Raw genomic sequence first — 18,647 nt, 5'->3', positions numbered from 1 at the left:
CAAAGATAAATCACTTGATGTAGTGGCCTATTCAAATGATGTAGTGTCCTATTCAAATGCTCAAAGGTAAGTCACTTGATGACGTGAAGTGACTTATCTTTGAGCATTTTAATCTTCCATCACTTGATGCTCAAAGATAAATCACTTGATGTAGTGGCCTATTCAGATACTCAAAGGTAAGTCACTTGATGTAGTGGCAACTTGAAGTGCTCAAAGATAAGTCACGTGATGTAGAGGATATTTGGAATGTAGAGGATATATTGTATATGTTCATCTAGATTCAAAGATAAGCAAGTTAAATTGATGAAGTGGCGAGATTCAAATGCTAGAAAATCAGATATTCAAAAGCTCAAAGATAAGTGAAGTTGGGAGAGTGAAGGAGACTGCTCGTTGCAAGAATGCAGGTATTATACTATCCTCTCATCCTCTCCGCTCCTCCACTTCATGGAGATGGAGCACCACCAGCAGTAGCTGCCGCCATCGCCCATCCCCCCTTCCTCTTGCGTTTTGCCTCCTCCCATGCCTTCCATTCTCCCTCCTCTTCTCGCTTCACTCTCCTGCCTCCTGACCTTGTTTCCATGGCTCTCGCACTCGATGGCTCTGACGAACCTCGCTTGCAACCCGCTTTGCAACTTCATGACGTGTCTGTCCCGGCGGCAGACGCCGGAGCAGCTTTGCAGCAGGCCTCTGCCTCGGTGGAGCAGGCCCTGAAACCAGCTCCTGTGTCACCGATGCAAGGTCGCAATATTGGTGAATTTGTCGTCATAAGGTATGCTGCTCAATTGTGGGTGTCATTGCATTTGAGGAGTTGCTTTAATTAAGTTCTTGTCAAGTGGACGGAGGAGCTGAAGCCAAGTCTCGTATCATTCTGCATCCTATACGATCTTGGTCAAGACCTAGGTGATGGTTTCATCCATGCGTGATGCAATAAGGGTGGTGAGATATGGATGGGCCGAAACAATACCCGTGCCACTCCACCGAACTGCCATCTCTCACTGAAGCAGCCTTCTGTTGGCCCCCTGCTGCTCCGGACAGCCACCAATGACTGTGATGGAAAGGCACCTAGGCCTAGACCCTGAAGGTAGTCAGCAATAGCTCTCACCACTGTAGAGCAGGTCCAGCAGTCATGCCAAACAGTCCGAGAAGGAGGCCTGCCAGAAGAATTGCCGACCTGTGCTGCCGACCCTTGGGAGTACTCTTTGCTGAAACAGGATGCTCCGATCTGCCTCAGCTTCAAGGCGCCTTGTGATCGCAGCTCCAAAGCTCGCAGCAGCAGCACCGGACGGGCTCCCTTGACGTGGAAAGGACCCTAGATCTGCGTCAGCAAACAGCTCGTGGGAGTGCCAAATCTCTATATAGCAACGCCATCACAAAACTCGCATCTGATGCTTCCCTCCCTGGGTCCCGAGCTGCCCTGAAGTCTGATACCATGTGAGAGTATGTGAGTGCGGAAGCGTACAGCAAAGGGAGAGAGAAAATTGACACAAGGTAGAGGCTGTATATACAGCAGGGGAAAACCCTAAACAGAGGAGAAGAAAGTGCTCCAGGATATTTCCCACAATGAGGGGGGGCTGGGCCTTTATAGGCCTGGCTTATGACTGACCCAAGGGTTCGGCCAACTGACCTAGGCTGGGTCGGTTGACCCGACCAGGGTCAAGGCCGGCCCTCTTGTCCTACAAATTGGGCTATGGTGCCCTGTCAAACAGCCCATAAATAGGCCTAAATGTAGTGTCTTAAATATCCTGAAGAGGGTGGGCACCCGCATAGAAGCCCTCATTATGAGATGCACACAACTTTAACAGAGGGAGCATTAAAGGACGAGCCAATTTTGCTGAAATTGTCCAAAGCAGTGGTGCTAGAGGGAGCTTGCCAAAGTCATAGGATGGACTGAGGTTAGAGGCCCTCAACCTGTATGCATTTATTGACTTGGGAAGCTCGCTGTGCATCTGCATTGGCGTTTGCATGCTCTGTACAGTTTGCAATTTTCAAGTTGCGTTGTTATTAGAGTGATGAAAATTTGTCTCTCTCTCTCTCTCTCTCTCTCTCTCACTATTTGTGTGTATGGAAAGAGAGTGTCTCTCTTTTGTAAGGTTGTTCTTGTTAGAATTATTATTATATTCTAGGCAGTGGCCAATTTATTCTAGGCATTGGGGTTTGCATGCTAGGCATTGGGGTTCGCATGCTCTGTACAGTTTGCAATTTTCAAGTTGCGTTGTTATTAGAGTGATGAAAATTTGTCTCTCTCTCTCTCTCTCTCTTCTATGTGTGTGTATGGAAAGAGAGTGTCTCTCTTTTGTAAGATTGTTCTTGTTAGAATTATTATTATATTCTAGGCAATGGCCAATGTATTGTAATAAGTAGGTTAGGGGCACTTTTCCCTCTTTGAGGTTTTTCCCCCTAACCACAGTCCATTCCCTAACTACGGTTAGTGGATAGGATAGAGTTTTGTCACTTAGACAAAACCCCTCACTCTCATTTTGTATTCACTCTCATTCTATTTAGTTATTCAGCTTCTACGTTTGCTCACACTCTTGCTCTCTACACTCCATTGTTCACATTTGGTATCAGAGCAGCTCCTTCCCACCCGACTTCCTGCCTCCAGCCGGCAAGCTCCATCTTCAAGTCCCGCTCCTGCCCATCCGTACAAGATCTGCCGCAGTCCGTGCATCGGTACGGATTCCGTACATGCACGTCAGGTCCGTACACCCGTACAGCTTCATCGCCATTTTGTACCTGCAGCTCCTGCAAGCATTTTGTACCTGACGGTGCCCGTACTGCACATGCGAACTGTGGAGCTCCTGTACTTGCATACCGTACCTGTTTGGACATCGTACAACGCCATATCACACGTGCGAGTTCCGTACTGCATTCCATATAGCTTTGTCTGTCAACTGTACAGCTTCGTCTGTACTGCAGTTTCTGTTGTTTGGCTTGCATTTTGAGTGCACATTTGGGGCTTTTGCATTTTTTGCAGAGAATTGCAAAAATTTGGGGCTTTTAGTTGATTTGCCTCTTTCAGGTGCAATTTCTTGCAGAAATTTGGGGCTTTTGCATTTCGGCAGTTGAAACAGCATTTGGGAGATTTACAAGTAGTTCTCGACTCAGAGTGAGTCAAATTGCAGACTTTTGTCACTTTTTGCAGATATTCTTTACAGATTTTTGGGCATTTGCAGAGCATTGTGGTGCATTTAAAGACTTTGATAGGCTGTGACAGTAATTGTCACTGTGGGCAGAAATTTTGGTAGACTCTGGTTTTGCATTTTACATCCCAGGAAGGGATTTTACTTGTCTAGTTTGTTGTGTTTTTTGAGTTTTTCTGGCAAAAATGGCTGAGAACAACCCCAATGAGTATGTTTGGAGTCCTCACGCAGGAGGATAAGTTGGATGGCACCAACTACTCCTTGTGGAGTTTTATGGTTCGCAACATCTTTGGGATTATGTCAATGGAGATGAGGCAAGGCCAGAATCTGTGGCTACACCTGTCACTCCTACAGTTGGAGGCATGGGAGAAAGCCTTCAGTAGATCACTTCAGAGTTTTTGGTTGTGTTGCACATGCCCACGTGCTTGTGGAGTTTCGACATAAGTTGTCAGATAAGGCACTTAAATGCATTTTTGTTGGGTATAGTGCACAAAGCAAAGGCTATCGTCTCTATAATCTTGCTTCTTGTAAGATTTTGTGATTAGAGATGTTATATTTTCAGAGAATTCAGCACATACTTATGCTGAATTTACTATTCCAGCTTCTTCAAATGATGTTTTTGAGGGGATGCTTCCTATAGAATTTGGTTCTCAGCTGAGGCTCATGCTGAAAATCAAAATTTACAGCAACCTCCTCCTGATCCACATGCCCCGACTCGGCCACAGGCTGATTTTGTACCTCCATAGGGATGAAGTTGTCAGGCAAGAGATTCAAGAGATCCATGTAGCCAAAACAGTTCCGAATTGGTTGCTACAGACTGTCAGGGAGAGTAGGCTTGAGGCACCATTGCCTGGCAGAACTCGTAGTGCAGTAAGGCACGCAAGGGGGGCTCTTTCTGTTGAGACAACTTATGCAGGTGCTCTTCTTGATGATGAAGAACCTGACTCTTTTGAAGAAGCCAAGGATAATGTGCATTGGATGCATGTCATGCACAATGAATTGCAGTCCATTGAGAAAAATCAGACCTGGGATGTTGTGGATTTGCCACCAGGAAAGCATGCCATTGGTACCAAATGGGTTTTCAAAGTGAAATGGAAGCCATATGGGTCCATTCACAAGTACAAGGCAAGGCTGGTTGCCAAAGGCTATGCACAGAAGAAGGATGAGGAGGATTTTGCTCCTACATCCCGGATGACCACCATAAGGTCAGTTATTGCCATGGCTGCAAATTTTGTTTGGAATGTCTATCAGTTGGACATAAAAACAGCTTTCCTCAATGGGGACTTGTAGGAAGAGGTTTATGTCAAACAATCTCTTGGATTTGAACTTTTTGGCAATGCACTTCAGGTTTGCAAGCTGAACAAAGCTTTATATGGGCTGAAACACCACGTGCATGGTATGTCAAGATTGATGCATTCCTAGCAAGTAAGGGATTACATAATAGTCCCACGGAAAGCACCCTCTACATCAAGAAGGATGGGGGGGACATTTTGGTCATCATTCTTTATGTAGATGACATGCTGCTCACAGGGTCAAATGAGGAAATAATTGCAGATTTCAAAGCTGAGTTGAAAGTTGAATTTGACATGACAGATATGGGCATGTTAAATTTTTATTTGGGGATCCAGTTCATACAAGACAAGCGTGGCATCGTCATGTCTCAATCCAAGTATGTGCAGAAGCTCTTGGATAGATTCAACATGCATGACTGTAAGCCTATAGCCACTCCCATGGAGTCGGGATTGAAGCTTACTATGTATGATGTAGGTGAATCAGTCGATGTCACACTTTACAGCTAGGCTGGTGGATGCCTCATCTATTTGTGTAATACTAGGCCCAATATTTAGTATGCAGTATCTCAGGTGAGCAGGTATATGCACAGCCCAAAGACAACACATTGGCAGGTTGTAAAATGCATCTTCCGTTATTTGCAAGGCACAAAGTCTTATGGCTTGATGTTTCCGAGGGGGGTGACTTGCAGATGCATGCTTACAGTGATTCAGATTGGGCTGGAGACTATGATACCAGACAGTCCACTAGTGGTAATTGTTTCTTTTTGGGCAAAGCTTGCATTTATTGGCTGAGCAAGAAGCAATCTACAGTGGCTACTTCCTCATGTGAAGCTGAGTACAGGGCAGCTTTCACAGCAACAGTTGAATGTGTTTGGTTGCGACGTTTGTTCGATGATCTTCGTCTCTTATTGGAGGATCCTTCTCCAATTTTCACTGATAGTCAGAGTGCTATAGCGTTGGCAAAGAATCTTGTGTTTCTTGCTCGCACGAAGCACGCTGAGGTTCATTATCATTATGTCAGAGAGAAGTTGCATGCAGGGGATATCAGTATGATCTATGTTTCAACACATGACAATGTTGCAGACATCTCCACCAAAGGACTTCCACACGAGAAGTTTGAGGCATTTTGCAATGCCCTAAACTTATCTCCTTTTGGTGATTGATCACTACCTTGTACACCACATTGGCACTGCAGGGGGGTGTTAGAATTATTATTATATTTTAGGCAGTGGCCAATGTATTGTAATAAGTAGGTTAGGGGCACTTTTCCCTCTTTGAGGTTTTTACCCCTAACCACAATCCAATCCCTAACTACGGTTAGTGGATAGGATAGGGCTTTGTCACTTGGACAAAGCCCCTCACTCTCATTCTATTTAGTTATTCAGCTTCTACGTTTTCTCACACTCTTGCTCTCTACTCTCCATTGTTCACAGTTCTTATGACAAGTGTCCATGTCGTATTGTCTTATTGAAAAGGCAAACTCTCTCACGCGTGTCCATTTGTCTATGATCTATAACTAGAGTTGTAAAAGGATTTAAAATCTCAGATGGTGGCATTTTCTAGAAGGATGACTGGTTCAGTTCCAAAATGTCTTGGATTCTTCAAAGAATTGTTGTTAGACTTGATTCTGAAACTTGTATCATTATTGGATCAACAGAGTGAATTGTATTTGACTTTATCTGACTTCCAACAATGTTGGCAGAGAGTATGTAGCAGTGGCAAGAATCATTTGTGCTGAAGTTTCTGTTGCTGTAAGGTCTTGAGGTGGATATGGTGCCCGTGGTAACCTCTAATTAGATTGAAGAAAACACCAAATATGAATTTGGATAAGAAGATTGCCACTTTGACAACTTTTTTCAACTATGATTGGTTGCACGAGTATCACCAAGATGCCACCAAGGTCTTGGGACAAGGAAGGTTCATGAGTTTGAAAGGTCGGAATGCATTGATGCTCGATGTAAATTGGTGAGTTAAACCAAGTCACCCATAGATGATTTGAAATAGCAATATGTGATAAGTTATTATGAAATGCTAGAGAAAGGATGTCATAGAACTATTAACTGTGTTGTATCCAAATGTGCAAGAAGGAATCATAAGGGTCATTATAGCCTCATATTTAAGAAAGTTTATAGAGGACCATCTATAGCCTCATATTTGAGAAAGTTTATACAGGACCATCCATGAAATGAGTGTATAATGTTGGTTCTAGTAAGAGTTGATGTTGATCACCATTGGAGTTTCCTTGCAGCACCAAATACAATTTTGAAGATGCCAGACTCACTTACTGAGGGCCTCATTCATCTTATCCCTAATGGGGGTTGCAAATTTAGTGTCGCAGTGGAAACCGATCACTTTGTTGGGCACTTTGTGCAAAATCCTAGCAAAAGCAATCAGCCAACGTCTGCAGCTATTTCTTTCGGATCTTATACATAAGCAGACGGGTTTTGTGCATGGCTGGAGCATCTTCGATAATATTTTCTCATTTTGGGAGGCTTCTAAATGGGCCATACATAGTGGCCATAGGCTTGCCATTCTACTCTTGGAATTTGAGAAAGCTTATGATAGAGTAGAGTGGGGTTTTCTAGAAGGTACCCTCTCTCGCTTTGGATTCACAGATGCAGGGATCAGAGGGGTGTCAGCTCTCTACAGATCAGCCCATAGCCAGGTTCTCATTGGTGGAGTCAGGAGAGGCAGATTTCAGATAACCAGATCAGTCCGTCAAGGATGCCCTTTAGCCCCCTTTCTCTTTTTATTTGTGGCTGAAGCTATGAGCTATTACCTTAGAGCTCAAGCTGATATTATAGGGCTAAGTCTTCTGTCGAGGTAGGAGGATGAGCTTTTGGATAGTGAGTTGGCAGGTGATACGGCTGTTTTTTTAGATGCCACACTGCATACACTCACCTCTTTCAGAACAGCCTTGGATTTGTTTTGCACTGTCGCAGGGGCCCATATTAAGTGGAACAAATCCAATGGCTTTTGGATTAGTGATGAGGATACTCTAAATTGGGGGATTGACATAGGATCCACTTGGATTGAGAAGGGTGTTTCCATCAGGTACTTAGGATGCCAAGTTGGGGTAGGCATCTCTCCAGCACAGCAGCTAGCTGCTCCTGTGTTGGAGAGCATTAGGAAGAAACTGATTTTTTGGAGTTCTGCCAGACTTGACCTTGCATCTAGAGTAGTGATTGTGAACCAGGTATTATTGGCTACTGCTTGGTTCGTTTGCTCTTGTTGGTGTAGATCTAGAGGTTGTATATCTGAGCTCATGAGACCTGTCAAGAACTTTCTTTGGAGTGGGTTAGATGGCACCTCATATGTTGTAGCTAGGGTGGCTTGGGAGACCCTCATTCCTCCCACTAGGGAAGGAGGTCTCAATATTATTGATCCGAATTTGTAGTGTATGACCTTGCTCTGCAAATTTGTAGTGAGAGGATTGATGCCTGGACAGGAGCCTTGGAAGGATTTTTTCCTACGCAGCATTTAGTCTTGTACACCTTCTCACGGGGGAGATTGGATGGACAGCTCGAGATGGGATTTTACTTCAGCCCATCTTATATCTCCCTTTTCCCCTCTCATGGCTTCCATTCTGAAAGCTTGGGGCAGCTTTAGAGACACTCTTCGGAGAGATACACCCTCCTCTCGTGAAGAAATAGACAGGCAGCCAGTTATTTCGAATGAATCCATATTGGATGAGCATGGCAGATCACTGGGAGTGTCAGATTATATGCAGTGGTCTAGATGGGAGAGGGGACCTACTTCCACTGTAGGTGCCTGGAAGGCTTTTAGATAGCTCCTAAAGATCAAAGACTCTTTTCAGTTGGCCACCTCAGAGAGAGTGCAGTCAGGATGCAGCAGATAGAGGTAGCCATACCAGTAGAGTGGATAGATACAAATGACTTGATCACAGAGTCCACCTGGTTGGGAGCCTTTACGAGGACGGGTGTTCCCTTACAGGTCTTTGCCTTGCGAGATGCACATGAGGAGGTCCTTGTCTTTGATGTTTAGTCAGGAGTTAGTCAGGAGGCAGACTTCTCAGATCTTCAGATGATATTCTTTTGGAGCTTGCCTTCCAGCCTGTTAGGATTGCAGGTTACATGGAGTGGGGCACGGACTCACAGTGGGATCTTGATCCTGACCCCCTGACCCCGTTCTCCTGGCACTTGGGTCTTGGAGACTCTAGTTATATGGTGGTTCTCCCATCAGGTTCTTGTAGTGGGACCTTGGGGAGTGGGGATGGATTGATGAAGGGCACCGAGAGAAGAGCATCCCCTTCTTTCGTTACACAGTCAGAAATGCCAGGAGATTTCAGCTTAGCAGTAGAGGTTGGAGGCTCTCCAAAGCTTCTCATTGGGACAGTTTTCATATTTCTACAGAGGTGCAGAAAAACTTTTGGAGGAGGCTCTGGAAATCCCTCAGAAATAGAAAGATCACTCTCTTCTTTTGGCTTTCTATTCATGGAGGGATTGCAGTGAACGTGTGGAGATCCAGGTTCAGGGCTGGCCCTACTTGTCCTTGATTCCACGCAGCAGTTGAGTTAGTTTAGCATTGCCTTTGGGAGTGCAGAAAGGCGAGGACGATTTGGAAGAGTGTTGCCAAGATTCTTTGCATATTTCATAGAGCATCCTTCTTCACGACGTGGGGATCAGTGGCATGGTTATCTCTTATTGGACCTCATGTGTTTTTCGAGGGACAGGACTCAGATTCATCTTTCATTATATGAGGACACTCTGTGGAGTCATGCTTTCTCTAGGATGTTCTTTTCACTTCTTTGAGAGCTGCTCATGTCTTGGTAGACACATCTTGGGTGATTTTGGCTAGCATTGGAGCTTGGCATATTTGGAGGGCCAGATGTACGGAGGCAATGAAGAGTTCACAGGTTCACCTGTCCCAGTCTATGGCCAGTGTATGGATTGATACTATACACACACTGATGGCCTTCTGGGCAAGCATGCAGTGATCGTTCAGAGCAGCTACAGCCAAGAGAGATACTTTTTTTAGAGTTTGGAGAGGATCTCCATTCTTCTTTGAGTCTTCTTTAGGGTCGAGGTGGCATTTTCAGCCTCCACCTTGGATTTTTGTTAGCTCTTTTGAGCTGTTTTTTCTTTCATGCATGCCATGATGTACTCCCGCATTTGAGCTTGCTGTTGCGGCTTTCATTCATACTTAATGAAGTAATCTTTTTGAAAAAAAAAAAAAAACTTTTGAAGAAGGGAAGGAAACTTGGGAGGCTGAAAAGGTATAAAGACATCAATAGGTATTTCAGAAGCTGTTCTAAGGCCAGCAATTGTGGTAAGTTTCACCAATTGTCATAAAGGTGCTGCATTATACAAGCCTCAAGAAGATGAAGCTCCACTTTGATGAACATCCACGAAGAGCAAATGATGCTACTTTTTGTAATAGTTGTGCATGTCAATTATCATTGGAGTGTTTGTGCCATATTTGAGGGAATGTTAAAGACTTGAGGGCTGTCCTGAAATGGAGCCTGTAAATGTAGGAGAGTATGCATATATGTTTTTGGGAGCCGTTTATGCCCACCAATAGTGGTAAGAATGCCGTTTCTCTATAGGAGCAACCACGATCGTTTGACCATAAATGTCCATAGGGCTCAATTGTGCATGCCAAAGGAGAGCTACATAATGGCTTTGTGAATAAAACAGCCTTGAATGAAGGGAAGTGGCATTATTACAAACCACAATGCAAAAAGTCACTTTGGATGCTTTGGTCAATTTGGTCAACCTTAGTCAACATGGTCCATGTGGTCAAGCTTGGACAGAGCATCATCATGTATTGTTTGGAACAAGTTCCCCTTTCAGCCATAAAACAAAGGACAGGGAAGAACCACCAGCATGCTTGAAGATCACCCAGGGAAGTAAATATGTGAGGAATCTCTTTATTTCTGCATCTTTACAGTTCTGCAATCAAACATGGGCAAATAGTGATTTTGCAGAATGCCTACACGAGCATGTGTAGAGGACATTTAGGGGAAACAAGCACTTGAAAATGCCATGACAGTTTACACAGTAGGGACAACTCCAAACAATACATCTAGTGTCCTCACCAACCTCCAAAAGATATGTCTTGCATTGATCGATAAAATTGACAATTTAGAATCCCCTCCTCGCGGAGAAGGCACATGTAGAAAAAACACTAGCAGAGGGGAAAAAAAACGGAGGGAAAATGCAAGAGGAGTGGAGAAAAGAAAAGGGCAAGAAAGAGGAATGGGAGAAAGAAAAGGCTGAATGTTTATCTGAAAAAAACAAGCTGCGGGACAAGGTACATGCTCTGGAGATTGAAGTGCAGCAAATGAAGGACATGAAAGCGACCCCTGAAGTAAATTGCAAGGTAATGGAAGGAGACTGCCAGCCATGCAGGAAACAATGCAAGGCACACATGCTGAGCTTAAACAAAAAATCAGTAAAGGGGAAGCTAAGATGTTGGAATGGAAAGATGTGGTCGAAAGGGAACAACAGCCCTAAAGAAGGAATTTATCTCCGAAGCACTTGAGGAGGAAAAGAGGACCAGCAAGGCGCTAAATGCCTAGAGACTCTAATGGCAGATGCCAAGATATTGTTCACCAAACTGGGAGTCAATCTCACTTGCGAGACAGCCCTGAGGGTGGGCAAACCTGAGGCTCTTACAAAGCCACTCGTGTTGAAGTTCTGTACAGCCATGGACAAGAAGACCCTGATGAGCACCAGGGCGGCTTTGAAAGGAACCAGAATCTACCTCGATGATGACATCACACTCCTACAACAAGAGCATCGAAGAGAAGGTATGCTAGGAGTAATGGCAACAAGAGAAGTAGGGAAATGGGCTGCATACAGGGATGGTAAGATGATCATCCGAGAGAGAGAAGACATGATAAGGAAGAGGGAGAATTATGACGGTGTCGAGCCCATGGGATTAGGGTACACTTGATGGAAATTGCAGTATGGAATTGTAATGGCACATTTCTTGGAGACATATAATGATAGAGATATGATCTTTTACTCCTACACGCACAAGAGCTTAGAGAGAGGGCTGCCTCATAGTAACATGATATACATGGGAGTTAACTCATTGGAGGGAGTTGAGGAGATATAAGGCTCCTTGGAGGTACCTGTCCTTTTTAAATCACACCTTAGACCACTCATGAGAGCAGAGCTTGCCCCTCTTATGGACAGTGGGTACAGTCGTTCTGACTTCCCTTTTGTTTTCCATTCGCAAATTTTCGAGTTCCTTGGAGTGCTTTTGTTGTTTGGAGCTTCCTCTAGACCTTACAGGCTGAAGCAGACACTCAGATACAGAGGGTGTCTTGCAAGAGTGCCAGAGAGGTAGTGTATTGCATCGGAATGCCTTGAGGCTGCGTGAGCATTTTGGGAAGTGTATGGATGCCTTGTCACTCATAGTTGGTTTCAGTTTCTGAGGAATGCCTTAGTTTTGCCTTGACAGGTGGGATCTAGTGGTGTACTTGATGCCCTGAGCCAAGGTCTGGCTTGACAAAGAAACTACAGGAATCATCAGTACAAGGGTGAGCCCTTGTTGTAAAGCATTTTTTTCATTTTCAGAAGAATTAAATAAGTACTGAAAGGGTCCCCAAGGTATTTGGGGCCAATGGGTGTCTTGTGTGATGCATCATTGAGCAGGGGCATTCTAGCCTCGATTCAGTTATTTTCAGTTTCTTTGCAAGTGTTTTTCAGTGGCAGTTAATTAATGAAGTCATTGGGAATGATGCAACGTGGCTGTAGAAGGTGTGAATGCTAAGATAGTTACGGTTTCCTGCCCTTTAGTTCACTGAAGGCCGGTTTCAACTATGCTAAACCAAACTCTAAATACAAGAGTCAAAATTTGTACTCAATCTCAAGGTCAAAATACATAATCCGATGCCAAGGTGGCCCTCCTATGAGCTGCATGTGGGCTGCCTCCAGAGAATTCTTTGGAGCAGCAGAGGCATGTGGAACTGTACAACTCTTCTGTTGTTTTCTCTTTTCCTTAGAAATGCGCTTCTGACATTCAGTTATGTCGTGGCCGGGTTTTATGCACTTCTTCTTCTTCCTCTCGTAATGAGAAGAAGAGGATGAGGTATCAGATGAAGGTTCGGGCTTGCTGTAATTGTCCCCCCCCTTCCCTTTGCTCCTATGGTCGGTAGCAGAGGCTTGATCTGCATGAGTAGAAGCAGCCTGGTTTTGACGACTCTGGTCCTCTTACAGGAGTAGGGCAACAAGTTGATTGAAGCTATAGTGGTTGGGGCTACCCATGGCCACTAGCCTGAATGTCGCAAATCTCTGATATGAGTCAGGGAGTCAAGTGTCATAGACACTACCTGTGAATCTGGCACAATCTCATCAACATTGATGAGCTGCTCTTGAAAGTCCTTGACTTAGTGAGATAGGCATCCATGCTGTCCCCTTCGTTCATCTTAACATTGTCAAGCTGCCTGTGAAACTAGGCAACCCGTGCCTCATTGCGAATCTGATAGAGATTAGCTAAAGTATCCCATGCATCCTTGGCTGTCTTGCAAGTCCGTGTGCTTAGGAACATTGCCTAGATTGGCATCTTCAGCTGTAACAAAATCCCATAGACTATTTGCAACCAAAAGATTCTTTACCATAAATCTCCACAAAGAATAATTGGTGCCATCCAATTTGTGCTCCTGGGCCAAAACTCCAAAACATTTTCCTGGATTCTGATTCTGATTTTGAGCCATTTTCAAAGATGAATGAACAAACAATCCAAAAAATTCATGTGTTGTGAATTATATTGCAGCAACAAAAGAACACTGTTCCACAAGCCAATACTTTGCTAGGTAAAGCAGCTTGAATACATCAGTTTTGAAGTGAAAAAGTGAACTGTTTGAGCGATGCCAATGTATAATCAAATTTGCCGAAACAATGCACTGTTTTGCAGAATGTTGCTTGAAATCCAAATGACGGCTGTGAGCAAGGACAGCTGTTCACAGCTAGCAGGGACTCAGCAACACAACGTGCTTCAATGAGCCTGTAATAGGTTGTAGCTGTTATGAACAGCTCCAAATGTCTGCACAAGCTACGACACCTGCAAAAAACTGTAGAAATCCTCTCCAACAGCAGATAGGTTTTGGAAAAGACTTTGAATGCTACGTCTGATGACAGGTGCATATGTACGGACAGCAAGCACAATTGTACTGATTGCTCCATACAGCTTCACACAGGCCAAGAAACCTCTAGAATGCTGCTCTTGGCTGGTGTAGGATTTCCAGAAGCTGTAGACAGCTTGCCAACCGCTGCAGCAGCTCTGAAATCCTAAAAACCGGTCAAAAACGATTGTGAATGCACCTTTAGAAACAAGTTGAAATTGTAGCAGAGGTTGTAGAACACCGATTGCATTGATTTCAGTACCTGAACTGGTGTTAAATGCCTCGAAATCTGCAGGAACACCCCCGAAAACAGCAAAAATTGCTCCGAAATCTGCGCAGAAGTGCTCTAGAACACGTGTACAGCTTTGAATGCTGGCTTAAGGAGGCAGTGGCAAGAAAACCAGCCGACTGAGTCTGTTTGAGGTGATTTCGTGGGATAGAACTTCTCTCCTAGGCTGGGAATGCAATGGACATAGGGGGGTAGGGACATGCAAAATGTGAGAAGTGGAGATGGAAGGGAGAGCCAAAACGTGGAGCAATCCTGAATTGAAGTTGCAAGGATTAGTACAAAGGGGCTGTCAACGTGACAAAACCTAAAATCCTGGGTAAACCCTAGGGTGAGTTAAAGCACTAACTGTGGTTAGGGGAAAACAATATTTCCAACAATGAACTCGCAAGCATAGGTATGTATGCCAGAGAAACACTAGGACAACCAGGCTCCTCATGATTGTGGAATTGTTAGATAATGAGGAGATTGTGGATGCCCCTAAGGTCCTATACGTGCCTTTCACAACACCCATGGAGTTGAGAATTGAAAGGGGGATATGGCTGCATATGTTGACTGTCGAGATGCCATTCCATTCAATGCACATGATGATGCTTAGAATAACACTCTTGTTGATGAGGAGGAGTAGCATTGGAGATGCATTGATGGGTGGAAGAAATGTTGAGACACTCAGGTCGAGATGCAACTTCAATGGCAGGTCGCTCGTATGCTAGTGGACGGCGGGAGTACCAGCTGTTTCTCCTCGAGACAAAGACCTTACGGAGCATGAAACTTGTAGCCATGGAGTTTAACTAGGTGATGTGAATTGAGGTTGCTAATGGACAGCATATAGTAAGCAAGGTGTGTTGTTAGGATGCATTTTGACTCCCATGCTATGGCTCTCTCTTTGCACATGAGGGCAAGACGATGGTATTGCAGGGTCTCTCGATACCTAAAATGCAACAACTTATAGCAAGGCAATTTGGCGAGAGGACTCCAGGAAAAAGGTGTATTATATGCATTGCAATAGGCTGAGCCACAAACACCTTAGCATTTCACTTGTGGAAGATGTTGATATGCAATATTTGCTTCTAGATTTTTCTGATTTATTTGCTGATATGCCCCATGGGTTACTTCCCAATGGATCTAGACCGTGGCAGCAAGCCCAATAACCAGGCTCCGTATCGTTTTTCTGAAGCATAATGGACGTAGACAGCAGGTGACAGAATTGCTCGAGAGGAATTTCATTTCACAAAACAACTTCTTTTACCTTGCAAGTGCTTCGGGTTAAAAGGAAGGATGGATCATACTGCAAGAGCATTGATTACATAGTTCTCAATAACCTTCTCAATAACAAAGAAAGCAAATGTCAGCTTTGAAGATCTGAAATTTACTTCATCTCATATCCTAGTCCTCTCACCTTTCTTAAATGGCCCCTCCTCGTGGCATTAGAGCGACCAAAATTTCCTTTGTGAGATGAGGTTGCATTTATTGAGGCTAGGTACCCACACGTTTCTTTCACTCCTTGCATGGCATATGGGCTGGGTAATCTTTTTGAAGATACTGGTAAGTCGAGATTCAATATAACCTTCATTGAAAGGGTAATCATGTCCTTTACATCACTCGCCACCACTACATTTTGGAATCCAACAGGCCAATACATCAGTCTATAATCACCAGTATAAGAGTATTATTATTATTTTTGTTGAAAGTTAATGTGATTCAGCTGCTTCTAGTCCTAAACTTTTGAATTGATAACAGGTGTTTTTGTTCTTCATGTCCAGTATAGGGCTCATACTGCTATTTTGGGTGGGAAACTATGTGGTTCCTGACTTGATTTTCTACAAGGTTTTTCACCCCGACCCAGAAGAAGAGAAGGATGGAAAGAGTCCAGGGAACAAGGACAGAGTTTTGGACGTGGTTGTGGGTCGTGCTGATAGAACAGATTCGGTTTCAGTTGCAACTTCAAAAGCTACCAAAAACATGGACAATTCTCCAGGAAGTTTTCCAGATAACAGAAGTGTTGGTTTTGGCAAGGCTCCAAAACAGCGTGGTAAGTTGAGGAAAGGAAAGGCTTAAAGTGCCATCGATTTCTGAATCATAAGGATGCTTACAGCCCAAGGTGAAGGCAACAAGTATTCTGTAGTTAATGGAAAGTAAGTTTATCACTTTTGTCCTTTCCACCTTGGACTGATGATGAAGATGCATTTTATCTGCCTGTTGGACAAAATCATACCAGCATGTCTTGGAGGATCCCCTATTGAGTGGGCTTGAAGTGCGAAAAGATGTATACTATGTATGGGAAAGTGAAAGTGTTCCTTCACTGTAAAGCTATTTATTTTGAAGGTCTTTGTTTTCTCCTTTTCTCTTTCAGTAAGAAGTTCAGAAACTCAAGATGCATATAATTGGACTAGTCTCGTAGTATTGAGGCTTTTCCCACCATCATCACAAATAATATCCTTAGAGGTATGTGTAACAGACAAGGGGCTTGGAACACTTCCTCATTAACTGCGCCCTTTCTAACTACTGAGTGTTCAAGCGGAGAGAGAGAGAGAGAGAGAGAGCTGTGACCATCATGATATATGCTACCTACTATCTTCATTCCTCTTTGTTGGCGCGTGGCAATCACCAGTAATACCCCTCTATACAACTATGTGACTTCCTCATTGAAGAGGCTTGTCTGAGTGCCACTGAAGGGATATTCTGAGGCTAGGAGGCTATCCATGGCTGAGGCTATGCTCTCTGAGGCTATGGCTGATCTGTCCCCCCCCATGGAAGGATGGATCTTGTAGAGGCTACTGTCTCTACTGCTGAAGAAGCTGCTGCGTCTGCTGCTGAGGGAGCTGCGTTGGTGTCTGGGGCTGCTGCAGGGCTACCTCTAGTAAGTCCAGCAGCCTCTGCATAGACTGATTGCTCGAGGCGAAAGTACCATGCTGCAATATAAATATTAGCTGATACTCTCTTGATGGGAATTCACATGTAATGTCCACGTGCATCTTTGTAGATCATTGTGACCTATTGCCGTAGGTTATATGAAACAGCATAGCTATGCCGCTTGAGCACAAACCTCCCTTGATATGCAAGTCTCTTCAATATGTGAATTTCTAAGTATAATCATGTACCATAGGAAGTATCCTCTTTGGGCTTTGTCCATGTACAAGAGATCTTTTCTCTCGGAATGTCGTAACAATATTGCTTGGTTTGACCATAGCGCTATGTCCAAGGTACTGTTTTCCTGTAGGTTGTCCATCCCTATTTGGAGAGGGTTGGCTTTTATTGGGTAATGACCCATCCATGGTCATTCCCCCTGTGTCTTGTCTTCCATTACCTTGCTCCTGCATGCCTTTCTTTGTGATACTTGCATGTGTATAAATTGCCCATCTATGGACAGAGAAATAAAGAAAGATCTGTTAATGTCTGCGGAAGACTTCACGAGGCTATGAGACAAGTACAAACACAAAAAAGTGACTACATTTGGATAACCAGAGAATCGGGAGAGTGAGCTATTATAGGGCATAGCTACATACTAAATTGTGGCCTTTATAATATCAGTTTAATAGTTTGGAATTGAAATCCCTAATCAATGCTTGCCATCTCGATAAACCGCCCATTTGCTTGCTTCCTTTACTTTGGTGAGTTCATTGTTTCTTTGTTTGACCTGGATCCAAGTGAGATCCTCAGATATCTAAATCTTTGTATACTTCAGCTTATGTGTTTTTGAGAATCTCAACTCTTGCAACCCTTACTTTGAAGTAGACCTGTGCTTGTGTGCATTTTTACTGATATTGCATATATTATTTTTGTCCCATTCAACTTGTGGTACTTGCTTCTTAAGGCATATGATTATGTCATCTCTCTCTTTCTCCTCATCATCATGAAGGCGGTCATCTTTCAACTTTATTGCATAAGATCGTTTTATTGCGTCATCCATGGCATTAGAAGTTTGGAGTTTTAGAAGAGGCGAACTCAATCCATCCCCCATGTCCAAACTTTTACTTGAGAAGGTAAAGCTATTGGATTGGAGATGCAGTGCACATGTGGGAGTAAGATGAGTGTATTCAACTTACTTGGAATGAGTGCAAGAGTACATATATAATGTATGCTCTAAAGGTACACATGTGGGCATGTGCACATGCACATGCACTCGTACGCTCGTGCGTGTGTGCACATACTGAGTGTGATCACATGCACTAGGGACAAAAGCTTCCTCGTGAGGGAAAAAGTGCCCTAGGCTACCAACACTAGGGAGGGAAAAGGTGCCCTTGGCGACTAACATTAGCAAAATATCAGGGTCAATGCCCCATATTGGTGCCCATACAAGGAGTGCAATGGGCTTGACACAACACATTGGATGTAGAAGGTGCCAAGTGTATGTTAGCACATGATTATGGTGGCACATCGATAGAGGTAGAGGTGGAATGGAGTTACCATGTCAGCTACCATGTGGTCAGCAACTAGTTTGCTACATGGGCAATACACTGTTGTCCTTAGATTAATTTAGGAAAGCCTTTAACAGTACCCTTTCCAACATTTAGGGCTAGAAATGGTCTTGTATTAGGAATGGACAAATATAGAGTAGGGCATGAACCAACTTACATTGAGCCCACATCCATAGATTAATGATCTTCATCAATGCTTAAACGTTCTCTCCCATCTTCATAATGGATCTAGAAGAGGTCATTCTAGACTATTAGAAATATGAAGAGGCAAATTTGAAGATTTTCTTATATACCTTCTCTTCGGGGCACTTGTTGATGCGCATTATAGAAAAGAAACTCAAACTTTGCTAAGGAAGCAAGACTTTGACCAAAGGACATAAATTCTTCAATTTCTAGATGGAAAGCTTTAATTGTCCT

The 18,647-nt window shown here is 43.8% G+C and overlaps 1 protein-coding gene across 1 annotated transcript; it reads left to right on the top strand.

The window, feature by feature from the left end:
• Window positions 1-237: 237 nt before the first annotated feature.
• On the top strand, window positions 238-16,131 carry LOC147900759 (uncharacterized). Its single transcript, XM_087376077.1, has 2 exons — window positions 238-769; window positions 15,576-16,131. Exons 1-2 carry the CDS (start codon window positions 399-401, stop codon window positions 15,868-15,870), a joined length of 666 nt encoding a protein of 221 aa, XP_087232203.1. The 5' UTR covers window positions 238-398; the 3' UTR covers window positions 15,871-16,131.
• Window positions 16,132-18,647: the final 2,516 nt, after the last annotated feature.

Source organism: Dipteris shenzhenensis, chromosome 6 (genome assembly GCF_047967505.1).
Source record: "Dipteris shenzhenensis isolate YYH24624 ecotype China chromosome 6, Dip_SZ_1.0, whole genome shotgun sequence".
Taxonomy (NCBI): domain Eukaryota; kingdom Viridiplantae; phylum Streptophyta; class Polypodiopsida; order Gleicheniales; family Dipteridaceae; genus Dipteris; species Dipteris shenzhenensis.
This window is presented reverse-complemented; position numbering and strand designations above follow the sequence as displayed.

Excerpts from the sequence above, each read along its gene's own strand:
- LOC147900759 (XM_087376077.1), top strand. The coding sequence starts at position 399 with ATGCAGGTATTATACTATCCTCTCATCCTCTCCGCTCCTCCACTTCAT. Across the intron at positions 770-15,575 it reads GGTGAATTTGTCGTCATAAG|TATAGGGCTCATACTGCTAT; the intron begins GTATGCTGCTCA and ends CTTCATGTCCAG.